This window comes from Balaenoptera borealis, assembly GCF_965194805.1.
Source record: "Balaenoptera borealis genome assembly, chromosome: 15".
Classification (NCBI taxonomy): domain Eukaryota; kingdom Metazoa; phylum Chordata; class Mammalia; order Artiodactyla; family Balaenopteridae; genus Balaenoptera; species Balaenoptera borealis.
The window spans coordinates 32,954,317-32,968,554 of NC_138871.1; the positions used below are offsets into that span (position 1 = coordinate 32,954,317).

The window sequence follows — 14,238 nt, forward strand, 5'->3', positions numbered from 1 at the left end:
GGCTTGCCTGGGCTCAGGGACCTCACTGAGAAGCCCTCAGTCATAATGAGATTACCAGGGTACTCTCTGGAGCGGGTCCGGAGGGTCGGTTCCAGCTTTTACATTTGTTTTAATACTTGTCTCCTTGGGACCAGCGGTAAGATTGCCCAGCTAGATGAACATTTGGCCTGGGTTGATGTATTTATGGATTTGGGGGCAGGCCATTGGCTTATTTTTCTCCCATTCAACCACATTTCTGTTGGCAACTATATTCGAATCAAACAGACTCAAGTTTCCTTTCAAAGCAACTTTAAAAATAAATTCAAGCTTTGGTGTTGGGCGAGCCCAATGAATGGGGACCCTTATCTTTCACCCAAACTGCTCATTGAGGAAAGGAGCCTTGAGATTGGTTTGGTTGCTCCTGCTTTTTGGAGCAGAGGACTGGAGAAAGGAGAAACTGATCTGTGGAGATTTTCTACTCCCAAACTCTGTCTAGTGCTGTGATTGCCACAGTCAGTCAGTGCCAGGATTTTTACTGATTGTAAAAGTAATACACAATCATTGCGAAATTTCAAAAAACCAGGAGTGTTAAAATAAAAAGAAAAAAGTTATTAATAATTCATCTGTCTGTCCATCCATCCATCCATCATCTTTCTATTACTGTTAATTTGATATAGTTTTTCAGACTTTTCCTATACAAATATACACATTTTATTTTAAAAAGTAGATTCATACTATTCCCATACTGTTTTGTAACCCTATGTTATTCATTTAACAACATATCCTGAACTTTGTCAATGTTATTAGAACAAAAAGAAACTATGAAGTACATTGAAGAACAGCTATTTAGGTTGCTAACACTTTTTTACAATTTGCTTATTGTGAACACTTGGACATACTTTTTTTGCCCACTGGCCAATTATTTCCATTTTGGGGGGTATTGAAATGCATTGCACCTTTAATGAGAAAAAAGGGATGCTTGCCATTTAAATAAGGAAATCAGATTTATCAAATTAAATTTAAAAAAAAACCAACAAGTTTTCCAAGTTAATTTCGATCTATTTTGACCTCCTGGCAATTTAACATGTACTAAGAAAGTCAACCAAAAAAGATGCTGCCTGGATGGTCTGCATTGAAGACCCTCAAGCACATTAGCAAATAGGTTCACATCCCTCACGCATCCAATAATTCCCTCCCTGCTTAGCATTTCTGGAAAAATCATCCATCTAATGGGTATTTATGCTGCTGATGCACCCTCTGCAGCGACTGCATGTTTTCTATCATTCACAAGCTGAGTAGGCTCCCAGACCTGAGGAAATCCATGCTCATACCTGTGTTTCATTGAAATCCTTCACACCCACACAGTAAACGATTGCACCAAGATCTCGGGATCTGTTAGCCTGGGCCAATGAAAGAAAAGACATTTAGAGAGAGAAGCAGTGGCAAATGTACTCCTTTTAGATCACCCAGCCTAACTGCAGTGATCAGGTATTTATTGAGCACCTACTATATGCCAGGTACCACAAGGGAGAGGGCAATCCCTGTCCCCAAAGAGCCAATTCTCCAGTGAACATCACATTCTAATGCAATATGGTGGATGTGAGGGGAGTGATTAGTCTAATGGGAAGTGTTGAGGAAGATCCACAGAAGTAGAGTCTTGATGAGAAGCTTCGAATGACGAGGGGAGGAAAAGGATACTGTAGGCTAAGTCATATTAAATATTCTAGGGAAATGATTATCTTTTCTATTCCTCTGATGGATTTTTATTGACATACGTTCTTCCTTTGTAATGGCAGCGTGCTCTATCAGAAAGGATGTGACCTTTGGAATCCAATATACCTGCGTTTGACACTTGGCTTTTCTCTGTAAAGTACTTTGGAGATTAAATGAGAAAATAAATGCAGAGCTCCTCACATGAGGCGTAGAACAATGCAGATACTCATCAATGTCAGCACCTTCGTGAATATGGCCTTTTTTATTCCCAAAGAAGACACTGGGTCAATGGTATGGGATTTAAGGTCCATATTTGAGTGGGTGAACCCATGACTTTATCTACAAGTAAGTATTGAGAGGGTAACCTAATGAATAATATCCAGATTTTGGCTTGATTTTAATATCTGATTTATTACAGGCTCTTCCAGGTTCTTTGTTTCAGAAGAGAAAATAAAAATTGGAAATCCTTGGTATATACAGTAGAAACTTAATAAATCATTGATAGTAAACATATAGTAGGTGCTCAATATATGCATATTGATTTGAATCGCGTCCCTTTTTCCCCTCTCTTAGTACTCAAACCCACTTGTGACTAACACTGAATTTTAGAAGGGACAGAAACGTACATCTTTTTTCCTTCATGTTAGAAATATTTCTTGCTGCTTTCAGGATAAAATAAACTTTTAGGTACAGTCTAGCCCCAGCCTTCTCTGCAACGACTTCTATGGCTTTTCTCCTCTAGTTGGGCTTTATATAGTATTATCAAAAATGGAAAAGCTCATTTTCTTTATATATCTTGAGCTTTATCTTTCTTTTTCAGACACCTTCGTCCTATTGGCATTGGCACTGCAAATATTTTTCCAAGTTTGTGTGTGCCATACCTAAAATTCTTTTCTACTAACCTCTACTTTAAACCTCTGACACCTATCATTTATTTTATATTCAGTTATTTCCTTATTAGGGTTTTTACTTTAGTTGACGGTTATTTAGCATCCAAATAAGCCATTTTGCATTCCCATTATACAGTCAGTTTCAACTGTAGAGTATAGAAATATATTATTTCCTGGATGCTCAGGGAGCCTCTGTCATATTTACTTGTGGGTTTCCCCCTTGTAAATTTTGTACAAGTTAGGGTAGGGGGTCAGTAATGCGTTTATCTACTTAATTTCCTCACGCCCTTTGCCAACAGAGGCTTCAAAAAGCTGAACAGTATTACACAGTAAAGCCCATAAAGGCAGCAACTGTGTCTTACTCACCAGTGTGTTTCTAGTGTCTAGCAAAGTGCCCATACAGGCCAAGCTCTCAGTTAGCACTGAATGAATGAATGAATGAATGCATATCAATTTCTTGCTTGCGGAGCTGAACTTAAATTAAATAGTAATCAAGACCTTGAGATAAGTGTAATTCTCTGATTGATTCCTCCTCCAGAGGCTGGCATCTCCCTCCATCATTGCCTGTCTCTTTCCTTATTGTGTTTCTTTCTAACTTGGCCTGAATGAGCCTTTGTCACTAATGAGGCTTCAGTACATTCCTATGGTGAACTGGTTTCCTGGGGCCACATATACATATAGCTCAAATGTGAAATTTGAAAGGAAAGAATTTCCTAAATATAAATATCACTTTTCAACTCTTAGATAAACCTCTTTTTCTGAATCTCTTTATAAACTGAAAGCTTCATTTAGAGAGGATTCCTTCACTTGCTTTAAGGAGTGCTTTGTAAGGGCATAAAGAAAAGGAAAAAAGAAATACTGAAGGAGAGATTGATTACAATTTACTTTTCCCCAATTAATGTTCAGCTTTGGTTCTTAGAGGAAGAATTTCAGTGATTACTACATTTTGATAAAATTGGCTTTCACATATTTCAAGTAATTCTTTTCCCTCCTGGTTTTAGTAGAAATGAAGGAAAAATAGTACCAATGGATTTGTTGAAAAGTTACATATGGTATTTCAACACTGCTTTCGAGAAAGGCATGGCAGATATATCTCGTCCCTTAAAACACAGAGTAATATGCAAATCTGTGGAAAAGGGAAAAATACCTACCAGGTGTGAGACATGAAGATTCACTTTAAAAATGAGTTATTGGTATTATCTTTCACGTATGGGACACTATTTTATCCAGGGACTTTACAAAGAACACTTAACATTTTGCCCGAGTGGAAAGACCGCAGCCCATTTCAGAAGGAAGAAGCGCCGTTTCCATGTCAGACATAGGCCGGGCGGTCGCTTACCTCCCTCTCTGAATAGAAGAAGAGGTCCTCATGCAGTTCCCCATCGGTCAGAGCGATGATGACGCTGGCTGTCCTGTATCCTGCTCAAACAACACAGACCCACTCAGTTCATCCCGCTGCACCAAGGGAAACCCCCTCTCAGCCCTGGGCGTCTGTCTCTTCGCAGCTCCACCACCCAAGGTCAGTATTGTGAGAATCAACAACTTTTCTTTGGGGACCGGAAGTAGCTCTGGCACGAAGAAGAATGTGGGACAGACTCTAAGGGGGAATATGTTTTGTTTCTGGGTTTCCAAGTCTTTCTTAAAAAAAAAAGGCCAAACCTGGTGAAATGGTCGCTGGACTGATAGCTGGGAGTAGCTACAGTGAATCAAACATGACTATTTCCTAGCAACAGTCCACATGACTCTCGCCAAGGCCCGAGGGCAAACTCGACCACCTGGGCCTTTCGGGGGTCCTTCTCACATGCTGTCCTTGACCACATATGCAACATCCCTTGAAGAGTTTGGCAAAGAGTAGCAGTCATCATGATTTATAAGCTGACTGGAAGTATTACTGAAAGTATTGGTTTTGCAGTTGGCAAAACCTATTAGAATTCTTTCAGTGATTTTGAAACTTCCAGTAACATCGATGATGGTGGCTTTATAATAACAAGTGTTGCTGTTGATATTGGGTCTGACCTATTTGTTGCAGTTTAGAGTGAAAGAGGATGTGGACACCTCTACAGGCCTGGGAGGAAAATCCCCGCTCTAATGCTGAACCTCTTTTAAGAGATTTGCTTCAGATAAAGAAATGCTACCCATGAAAGACAGGGTAGTAATAGTAATAATAACTAAAATAATAATAATAATAAATATTATTTCTCTGTGCTAAGCATGCTATTAAGTACATTTTATTCCTTTTTTTCCACTTAAATGAAGGGAAGTTTAAGCCAAACTGGTATCTTAATCTAAAATCGTATCCAGTCACAGCAATGAAGAGGCTTGGAGCTCAGAGAAGGACAAGAAAATTAAATTTGACATAAAAATCCAAGACTTCACTAACCCTTCCAAGTATTTATTAACTTAATGAATTCAACATGCAAAGCTGTTCATGAGCATTACAGACTGTAGTCCATAATGAGATCTTAATTACTTTTACATAACTTTTTTTTTTTTTTGGAATCATCAGGACAGTAGAATTTGACCTCATTCGTGCCATCTTTCTATGCATTCCTCCTCTGTGACGGAGTGTGTGTTTAAGGATTAGAGGCAATATCCTGTGTCTTTTCAAACATGAAATTACTGAGGCACTTTTTCAGAAGGAAACACAGAAAAAAAGTTAAATAATTCATAATGGTAATTAGGAATATAGTCTTACCTTGACTGTTTTCATAATAAATCTGCTCACTGGCCTGAAAAACATATGAAAGAGTCATTAGACATATAGCCACTGTTTGCTACTACAAATGCCATAGTGGGCAGTGATCTCTGGTGTTGGATCCACAGTCTTGGGTCAGTCTTGATTCTTTATGTAATTCACCCAGGTTTCACTCAAATATCAATGGATCATGTTCATCTGAAGTTACCCTGGATCAATATCTTTCCTCTCATAGACTGGGACTTGTTTTGCTTAAGACTGAAGTCATTGCAATTCTGTCTCAACCTCTGAAGAAATATATAGAAAAGATTACCTTGGGAATAGAGGGGACTTGTGTGTGGCATGATTCATGAGTGCCGGCCAAGCATTAGCTAAGAGACCCTTCATCAGTGTCAGGGCAGGAAGAAGGAATTTCATTTATTCGGCTCTTTTGGATGGAGTTATCGTGTACACACTTATGGGAAAATTGTTTTCACTCTTGCCATGGGGTGTTACTCAGTTCCTTTAATATGTCTGTCTCGTCTCATCAGCCATCCCCATGTTGATGTTTCCACATCACAATCTTTTTTTGGAGTTTAAAACTCTTTTAAAATTACCCTTTCAAATCCTTCATGCATGTAAGTGTCTCCTCCTGGCAGAACCTTCTGGAGTTCTTCTAGGCCTTGACGGATCTGTTCCCTGAAATCCAAAGACACCCTGTTAGTCTTATTAGAGCATTTTTTTATTTGGCTGTTGATAGTCACATGCTTTAGTCTTCTTATCTTCGTGGATAGTCTATATTGCCCAAACAGTCCCCCAAAACCCTATCAGCAGGAAAGTCTTTCTAGTAAATTATCCATTTAGGGTCGGCCACAGTGTAGAATAAGTGAGATTTCAAGGATTGAGGGAAAGGACACTTCAGGAATCTCCATGTGCAGGTGAAAAATTTCCATTCCCTGAACAGGACAAAGTTTTCATTCTACGTTGGAAACGAGTCTTAAGACTTGTCTTCTTAGGCAACTTTATATCAAGATGCAAAGGGCTCATGTGAGCCAGAAAAAGGGGGGTACTAAGAACCCAGGGCAAGGCCACCACAAGGACCGCAGGCAGGAGGGGCAGGCGTCTGGAGCAAGCTGCCACCAGAAGAGTTGTGCCAGAGAAAACCATGTAGTCAGCTTTGAAAATAAAGACCCAGGCAATCTATGCTTTCTAGGACGACCAAGAGTGTTTTCTGTGGGCTGGTGCCCATGTTTTCTTACTTTGATTGCTCAAGGTGGTAGTGGGGCAGGAAGAGGAAGTGGGTTATGGTATTGGGAAAGGGTCCGATAGCAGTGGGGAACGTGAAGGTTTGGGGACCAATTAGAATCTTTGTGGACCATTCCCTCAGAGATGTAAGATGTCCACGTTCATGTTCCCGTCAATTAAATAGCTTCATACTGTGCTGAAAAGGGCAAGAAAGTGTAGTTTCTGAAAAAGAATATGAACTTCATTCCTGAATAAGCCCATAAAGGGTTTGAAATTACCCTCCTCACTCTGGGGTTTCTTTAGGGGCAGAGGGTGGAGATGCACAATTTAAATTAAGTGGGGACTACTACCAATTTTCTACATGTTATCTTCTAGGCCTACAGAGTTGTGAACTTGCCTGGCAATAGAAAGTCAGTAAAAGGTGCAACACCCCAGGGACTTCCCTGGTGGTCCAGCGGTAAAAGAATCCGCCTTCCAATGCAGGGAACGCAGGTTCGATCCCTGGTTGGGGAACTAAGATCCCACATGCCGCAAGGCAACTAATCCCTTGCGCCACAACTACTGAGCTCACGCACCTCAACTAGAGAGCCCACGTGCCGCAAACTACAGAGCCCATACACTCTGGAGCCCACGTGCCACAACTAGAGAGAGAAAACCCGCATGCCACACAACTAGAGAGAATTCCACATGCCTCAACGAAGATCCTGCATGCCGCAACAAAGACCAGACACATTGGGGTGGGAGGGGGAAGCTGGGGCGAAGTGAGAGTAGCATCGACATATATACACTACTGAATGTAAAACAGTTAGCTAGTGGGAAGCAGCCGCATAGCACAGGGAGATCAGCTCGGTGCTTTGTGACCACCTAGAGGAGTGGGATAGGAAGGGTGGGAGGGAGGCTCAAGAGGGAGGGGATATGGGGATATATGTACGCATATGGTTGGTTCACTTTGTTGTACAACAGAAACTAATGCAGCATTGTGAAGCAATTATACTCCAATAAAGATCTATTACAAAATTAAAAAAAAAATAAAGTGGGGAAACTTCTTTTGAGCAGGGAAAGAACCTCGTGTTCACTGAGCATCCACTATATACAAGGCCCTGCACAAAGATTTCTGATTTCATCCTCACAATAACCACTCAAGGTGGGTATTATTGCCCTCATATTATAGATAAGAAAACTTGGGTTCAGAGAGGTTAGTTAAGTAGGAGGGCAGAGGCTTGAGGTCAAATCCACCTGATTCAAAAAAAAATCTGCCTGGCTTTCTACTTTGCCAAGCAGCATAAGACAGTGGGCAGTTTTCAGTAAAACTTGAATTAATGGAGAGCAATGGCAATTTTTCACACCAACTGAGTACTTATACTGTGTCAAGCTCTGTTTGAAAAATACATGTAATTAATTTACTTATGCCTCATGATAGCTCTTTGAGGTAGATACTAATATTATCTCTATTTCACAGATAAGGACTCTGTGACTCAGTTGAGTCACAGAGAGAGAGGCTAAGGAAGTTGCCCAAAGCCCCTCCACTACTAAGTGGCAGAGGTGGGATTTCAACCCAGATGCCCTACTCTCAGTCAGTATATTAAACTGTTTCTCTCTTGAATAAATGAATGAATGAATGGATAAAATTTATTACTGGCCTATTCTGGTAATTGCTTAAAGAGGAAGTCCAATGCAGAATTAACCTTTTGTTAAAACTGATGTAATGGGGTGGTCATGGGTGAGACTTGGTTGCCAGGTTGGAGGTTTTAAAAGACAAACTGAAAAGGTTTAGCCTGAGCCTGTCCCTGGCCCAGGCTGCTGATGCTTCTTAGGTGGAATATTTAAGGCCAAGTAACTCAGACTTTGGGAAATGTACTGATTATTGTCTGCTTGTCTTATCATTGCCCAGATATCAGACCATGTGCCCAGCTGCCCAAATCAGAAACCAGAAGCCTTCTTTGACCCCCTCTACCTTGACTCTCCTCTCTCCTGCTCCCGTACGTAATCTAACATTAGATTCCATCGGTCGTGCTCTAAACATACCTTGAAACTGACACTTCTTCATCTCTTCTGCCAACCTCATGGTCTGGGCGACCATCGTTTCTTACTTAGACCATTGGGAAAGGCACTGGCTGTCTTTTGACTGCCTTCTCACCCCTCCTGCATTCAATCTCCACATGGCTGCCAGAGTGTTCTTAAAATATGGATCAAAACATGGCATTCACTCCCCTGCTCAAAACCCTTCCCAGCCATTGATTACACTTGGGATAAAACCTCAAATCCTCACCATGACCTTCAAGGGCCTTCATGGGATGGATCCTCTGCCTCCCTGACAGCCTCATCTTGCACTGCTCTGCTCCCACTCCCTTCACCTGAGTCCCACTGGCCTTCCTAAGCTCCTTTCTCCAGCAGATCCTTCACACCTGCAGTCACTGTTGCCTGGGGGCTGGGGAAAGTCTTTGCCCAGCTCTTCACTGGGCTAATTCTTACCCAGCCTTCAATCCCAACCCAAATATCAATTGCTCAAAGTAGCCTCATTTGACTTCCCCAATTCAAATTAGCTCCCTCAATTAGACTTCACATGGCACCCCACAATTGTTGCTTTATAGCACTTAGGACATCTTATAACTAATAACATTTGATTATGTGATTATCTGTTCACTTTAGTTTGTTCATTTGTTTCAGTTCTAGACTTTAAACTCCATCAGGGCTGGGCCATGTCTGTTTTGATCTCCACTATATCTTCTGTGTCTGCTATAGTACCTGGAACATTACAGACATTCAACAAATATTTGCTGAAGAGGTGGGAGGAGGAAATAAGCTTCATTGGCCATGTGGACGGTGGCCAGGCAGGAGCTGACCTGGTAGTGATCGACTGTAGGGCAGGTCCGGGCCCATGTGGTTATAGACCATTCTCTGTGTTGTACCTCTTTACATACGCCCTCCCCCCAATTTTAATAAATTCCATTGAAAGCCATAGTTTAATTTCAACTCTATCGTTTGGTAATGAGAAAGAGCATACATCTATGCATTAGAAGGAGGGTTAAAGATGACAGCGGAGTCCCCACCTGAGGCCACCAAAGGGAGGGGGAGGGTGGCATTAGCAGTCACCTGGCAGAGGGCAACTTTGCCCTGCAGGTTGGCAGTTTCATGAGGATAACAGCAAACAAGGTGGCATGAGGGTGAGGCTGGGATATGAGAGTGAGGCTGGGACAGGAAAACTGAGGTTTATTCCTGAGCACACAGAGGTGGCACCCTGAAACACTTTGGTACAGCTGAGGGGCATTATGGGGTTGGGGGGCTAATTTCTGACAATTAGGGGGGTGAAGATTGGGCATTAAAAGTAAATGTGAACAAAAAAAGTAAATGTGGTCTTATCTTTGGTCATTTAAAAAATCTATTTATTTATTTATTTGCCTGCCTTGGGTCTTAGTTGCGGCACGCGGGATCTTCATTGTGGCCCGTGGGCTCTAGAGCGCACGGGCTTAGTTGCCCTGCGGAATGTGGGATCTTAGTTCCTCGACCAGGGATTGAACCCACATCCCCTGCATTGGAAGGTGGATTCTTAACCACTGGACCACCAGGGAAGTCCCTTATCTTTGACTAGGTCATTGACTAGTGAGGTTTAGGACATTTTGGTAACACTAAAATTGGAATATTGTGTTAAGACTAAAACTTTAAAAAGAGGACTAAAAAAAGGCACAATGGGGCTGTGGAAAAGGTTCCCTGGCTTCTCTGTATTTTTTCCCTGGCAAAAAAAGTCTGGGAACTGGGGTGTTTTCTCTAAGCCTATTTCCTTTCCTTTACAAGTATTTTCTTGAGCTTTCTATTTTTTGGTACCAGAACAAGCAAAGGCTGTTTTGGAAACTGTCCTTATCCTTGATACTCTGTGTCTGGCAAGATATGATGAGCTCACTAGTCCCAGGCAGTGGTCACACTACCCTTATACCACCCTCCTTGGTAAAAGGTCAGAGGACTTACGGCCCCACCTCCCTACTCCATGCCCCTTCTCTACGTTCCTACATCTAAGCAAACAACACAGATGGTTTCATGGAAATTGTGGGTCCATTTTAATTCTGGGACAATAGGACTATTAATAAAGAGTCTATTTTTTTTAATGCTCTCTTAGAAATGAAAGAAAATTGGGAGAAAGATCTTTTAAAGGGGGCGATATGAAGCTCTCCTCTCTGAAGACTTGGTTACTACCAAATGAAATATTATCTTCCTGGGAAATGACAGAGTCTGGGAGTCCTATGAAAACAGGCTGCTCTTAAAGAGTTGCCTCTTTTCCTTGGTGGTTTCGTATTTCTGCCAGTGTTCCTACTTAGAAGTTAAGGGTTTTCAGGCCATATGTCTTGTGCTCCTTTTGCAACCCCTGTGACACTTAATGATGGACATAGAGGGATGTGTTGTTGAATGAATGACTCCAGTTTGGATGCATCCATCCATCCATTCATTCATTTCCACAACTATTTATTGAGCACACAACATGCAACCAGCACTACGCTGGTTTGTATGGGTAGGGAGTGGGGAGAATCAGTTACAGTGTCTGTAGGGCTTTCTCTTGCCCTGGGAATTTTTGTAAACTTCTTGAAGATTACTTTCTGGGATTCCAGTTGTATTGTGACATTTTAATATTTGCTGATGAAAACATTAAAGGATAAATGCACATAAGCATGTCAAGAAGCACTTCAGCAACTTTTTACCCCAAGTATCCCAGTGATGCTTCTACTGCAAAATCCTCCTTGGGGTTAGGCAACATCTACCACATTTTCAGTCTATAAAAACAATCTCCACCACCCCCCAAAACCCAGCATTAGCCCTGCATTGTCCACTTGCCTCCTAGTACAACAGCTTCTGTGGAATTGACTTTTCTCAAATGTCCTGGAGTTTTTGGCTTCGGAGCCTCAACTATACATTCAACACACATCACTATTAACCACTAATGCTACACTCACAATATTTCCAGATGTCTCAGGGCTCCAGGGTTGACTACAAAAAAACATGAAGTAAACAGAACAGAATAGCAAAGATTAATTAAAGACATTTTTGCTGTTAGAGTCTTGAAGTCCCACAACCAACTCTGACCATTTGTTTATAATGTATAGAAATATGTCCTCTTTGCAATTTTTACCAAAGAATAGGCCAGTAGGATTAATGACATCAGGATGCATGTTGAACCAAAGATTCTTTGCTATATTTTTTTAAAGTGAGGTATAATTTATATACAGTAACATGCGCAGGTATTTATTAATTTCCATTATAATTGTTGAATTTATTTCTATTACTTTGTTCTTAATATTCCTTTATTCTCTTTTAATATCTGTAGGGTCTATAGTAATATCCTCCCTTTCATTTCATTTTAGCAGTTGCTGTATGGATATTTATCCTTATTTTATGACAGGCTACCAAAAGTTAATATTATGCTACTTCTCATATAATGGAAAAACCCTTTAATATTATACTTCCATGTAATTCCCTCTCATCCTTTGTGCTATCGTTGTCATATATTCTACTTCTGTATACGTAATTCACCCCAAAATACAGTGTTAATTTTTTCTGTCTTAAATAATCGTCTTTTTATGAAATTAAGAAAATAGTTACCATTTCTGGTACTCTCCCTTTTTAGGTAGCTTTAGTTTACACCTGGTATCATTTTTTCTGTGCTTAAAGAATTCTTTTAGCATTTATTTATTTATTTTGTAGTGCAGATTTACTGGTGATGATTCTCTTAGCTTTTTTTTCTTTCTAGAAATGTCTTAATTTCACCTTCAATTTTAAGGATATTTTCACTGGATACAGAGTTCTAAATCGACTTTTCTTCCCTTTTATCTCTTTAAAGAGATTGATCCTTTGTCTTCCGGATTGCATGTGTTTTTTTTCCGGTGAAAAGTAAGTGATTTTCATTGTTGTTTCTCTGTAATATGTCTTTTCCCTCCCCCTTGGACTGCTTTTAAGATTCCTTCTTTATTCTGGTTTTCAAGAATTCAGCTGTGATGTACTTAGGTTATTATTATTATTTTTTTGGTATTTGTCCTGTTTGGGGTTCTTTCAGCTTCTTGAATCCGTGTGTGGAACATCATGTTTGGTATTCTAATTATACATATATTAGATCACTTGATATTACCCCACAAATAATAGGATCTGGTTCATCACCACCCCCATCTTTTCCCTTTCTCTCTTTCAGTTTAAATAATTTCTATTAATGTGTTTTTAAGTTCATTAATCCATTTTCTGCAGAAAAAATTTTCAGTCCACAGTTTTCACTCGGTTTTCTTTTTTTTCCCCAGATATCCCATGTTTTCCTCCATTATATTCACCTTTTCCTGTAAATTCTTTATATGTTTATAATAGTTGTTTAAAAATCCCTGTCTACTAATTCCAATAATTGAGTCATTTGTGGTTTGCTTCCATTCCTGTGTTTTTTTCTTGATTGTGGATTACATTTTCCTACTTCTTCCCATGTCTCACAATCTTTTAGTTTGTATTTCACACATTGTATATTTTTAAAAAAGCAGTGGAAACTTAGGTATAATATTGATTTGTTTTGTTGACTCATTGCAGAGTGTAAGCCTTTTATCTTTGTAAGCTGGGGTGGGAGGCTGAATATTTAGATTCTCCCTTGAGTTAGGTTGATTTTGGGTTGGAGCACAGCTTTAATTACAGTGTATTCCCTAGAGTGTTATTGGCCGAAGTCCCAGCCTTCTGCCCTGCCCTGCCTTTGTGATCTTTCCTGTATTTGAGGTGGGAGGGAGTTAGGCACAGCTTCAGATAATTTTGCTTGACCTTAGGACTCCAGAATCCAAGTACCACAAGTATCCGTGGGATTAAGTGATTTCTCTCTGCTTTTCAACAAGTCCTCCACTGCTACTTTCTTGGAAAAATGCAGAGGTGTGGGTGAGAGGGGAGAATTATTAGGCTAAGAAATTTCTTTTTTCATTGGGGATCTTTCAGATAATCCATCCCTCTGGCACACATTGTTGTCTAAGGCTCAGTTGACTTTTCCTCATGCCTGAAAAGTCTCTGTCCATGGCTGGCCTACATTTCCAATTTCTCTAGCCAGATCAGGTATCTACCTCCAAGTATGGAAGTTTCTGTAGATCTCTGCTCAGCTCTATAGGGCTTGTTTCTCTCTAATTCAGTTCATCAGTGCTTCCTGTGTGTCTGCTAGCCCCAGAAGAACATATGAATTTTATTTTGTCTGGACTTTTCTGGTTGACCATGGAAATGAAGGTTTTTCATATGCCTCTACATCCTAACTAGAAGCAGACATACTGAAAAGGCTTTTTTCTAAATATTTGTGACTACACATTTGTTTCAAGTCAGGAAGAAAAATACTGGAGATGATTATCAGCATATAAATATACTCTAGTATCTTTCATCTTAACAAAATAAATCTTTTGTGACCCCACATCTCCCTCTAGCTATTGACCAATTCAATGCATTTCTCTTCAAAACACAACTTCTTGAAAGAGTACTCACTTCCTAATTTTTCCTGGTAAAGATTTCAAATGTGAAGTGATCTTTGACTATACATCTGTTCATAGCAGATGAGTGAGACTAAGACTTGTTGGAAGCTCTGTGTGCATGGTGGGGTATGCCAGTTGGTGGATGATCAGTTTTTGTCAACAGGATATTTTCATTGAGGACCCTCAAATATCAATGTATGAGCATTTTTCCCCCTCTGAAATACTTATTTCTACAGAGAATTAGTTTCCAAACTCTTTCCTTTGTGTTAGTTCTGGAATTGACAAG

General features: G+C 40.2%; 1 protein-coding gene across 3 annotated transcripts in view; it reads right to left on the reverse strand.

Annotated features, from left to right (window-relative positions):
- Window positions 1–14,238, reverse strand: part of ANTXR1 (ANTXR cell adhesion molecule 1) — a 241,630-nt gene that overhangs the window by 178,623 nt on the left and 48,769 nt on the right. For all 3 annotated transcript variants that reach the window (XM_082356369.1, XM_082356371.1, XM_082356370.1), the window contains exons 4-7: window positions 5,874–5,955; window positions 5,278–5,311; window positions 3,922–4,001; window positions 1,311–1,379 (exon numbers count right to left, since the gene is read on the reverse strand). In XM_082356369.1, coding sequence (XP_082212495.1) covers window positions 1,311–1,379; window positions 3,922–4,001; window positions 5,278–5,311; window positions 5,874–5,955 — 265 coding nt within the window. The remainder of the gene's footprint in view (window positions 1–1,310; window positions 1,380–3,921; window positions 4,002–5,277; window positions 5,312–5,873; window positions 5,956–14,238) is intronic.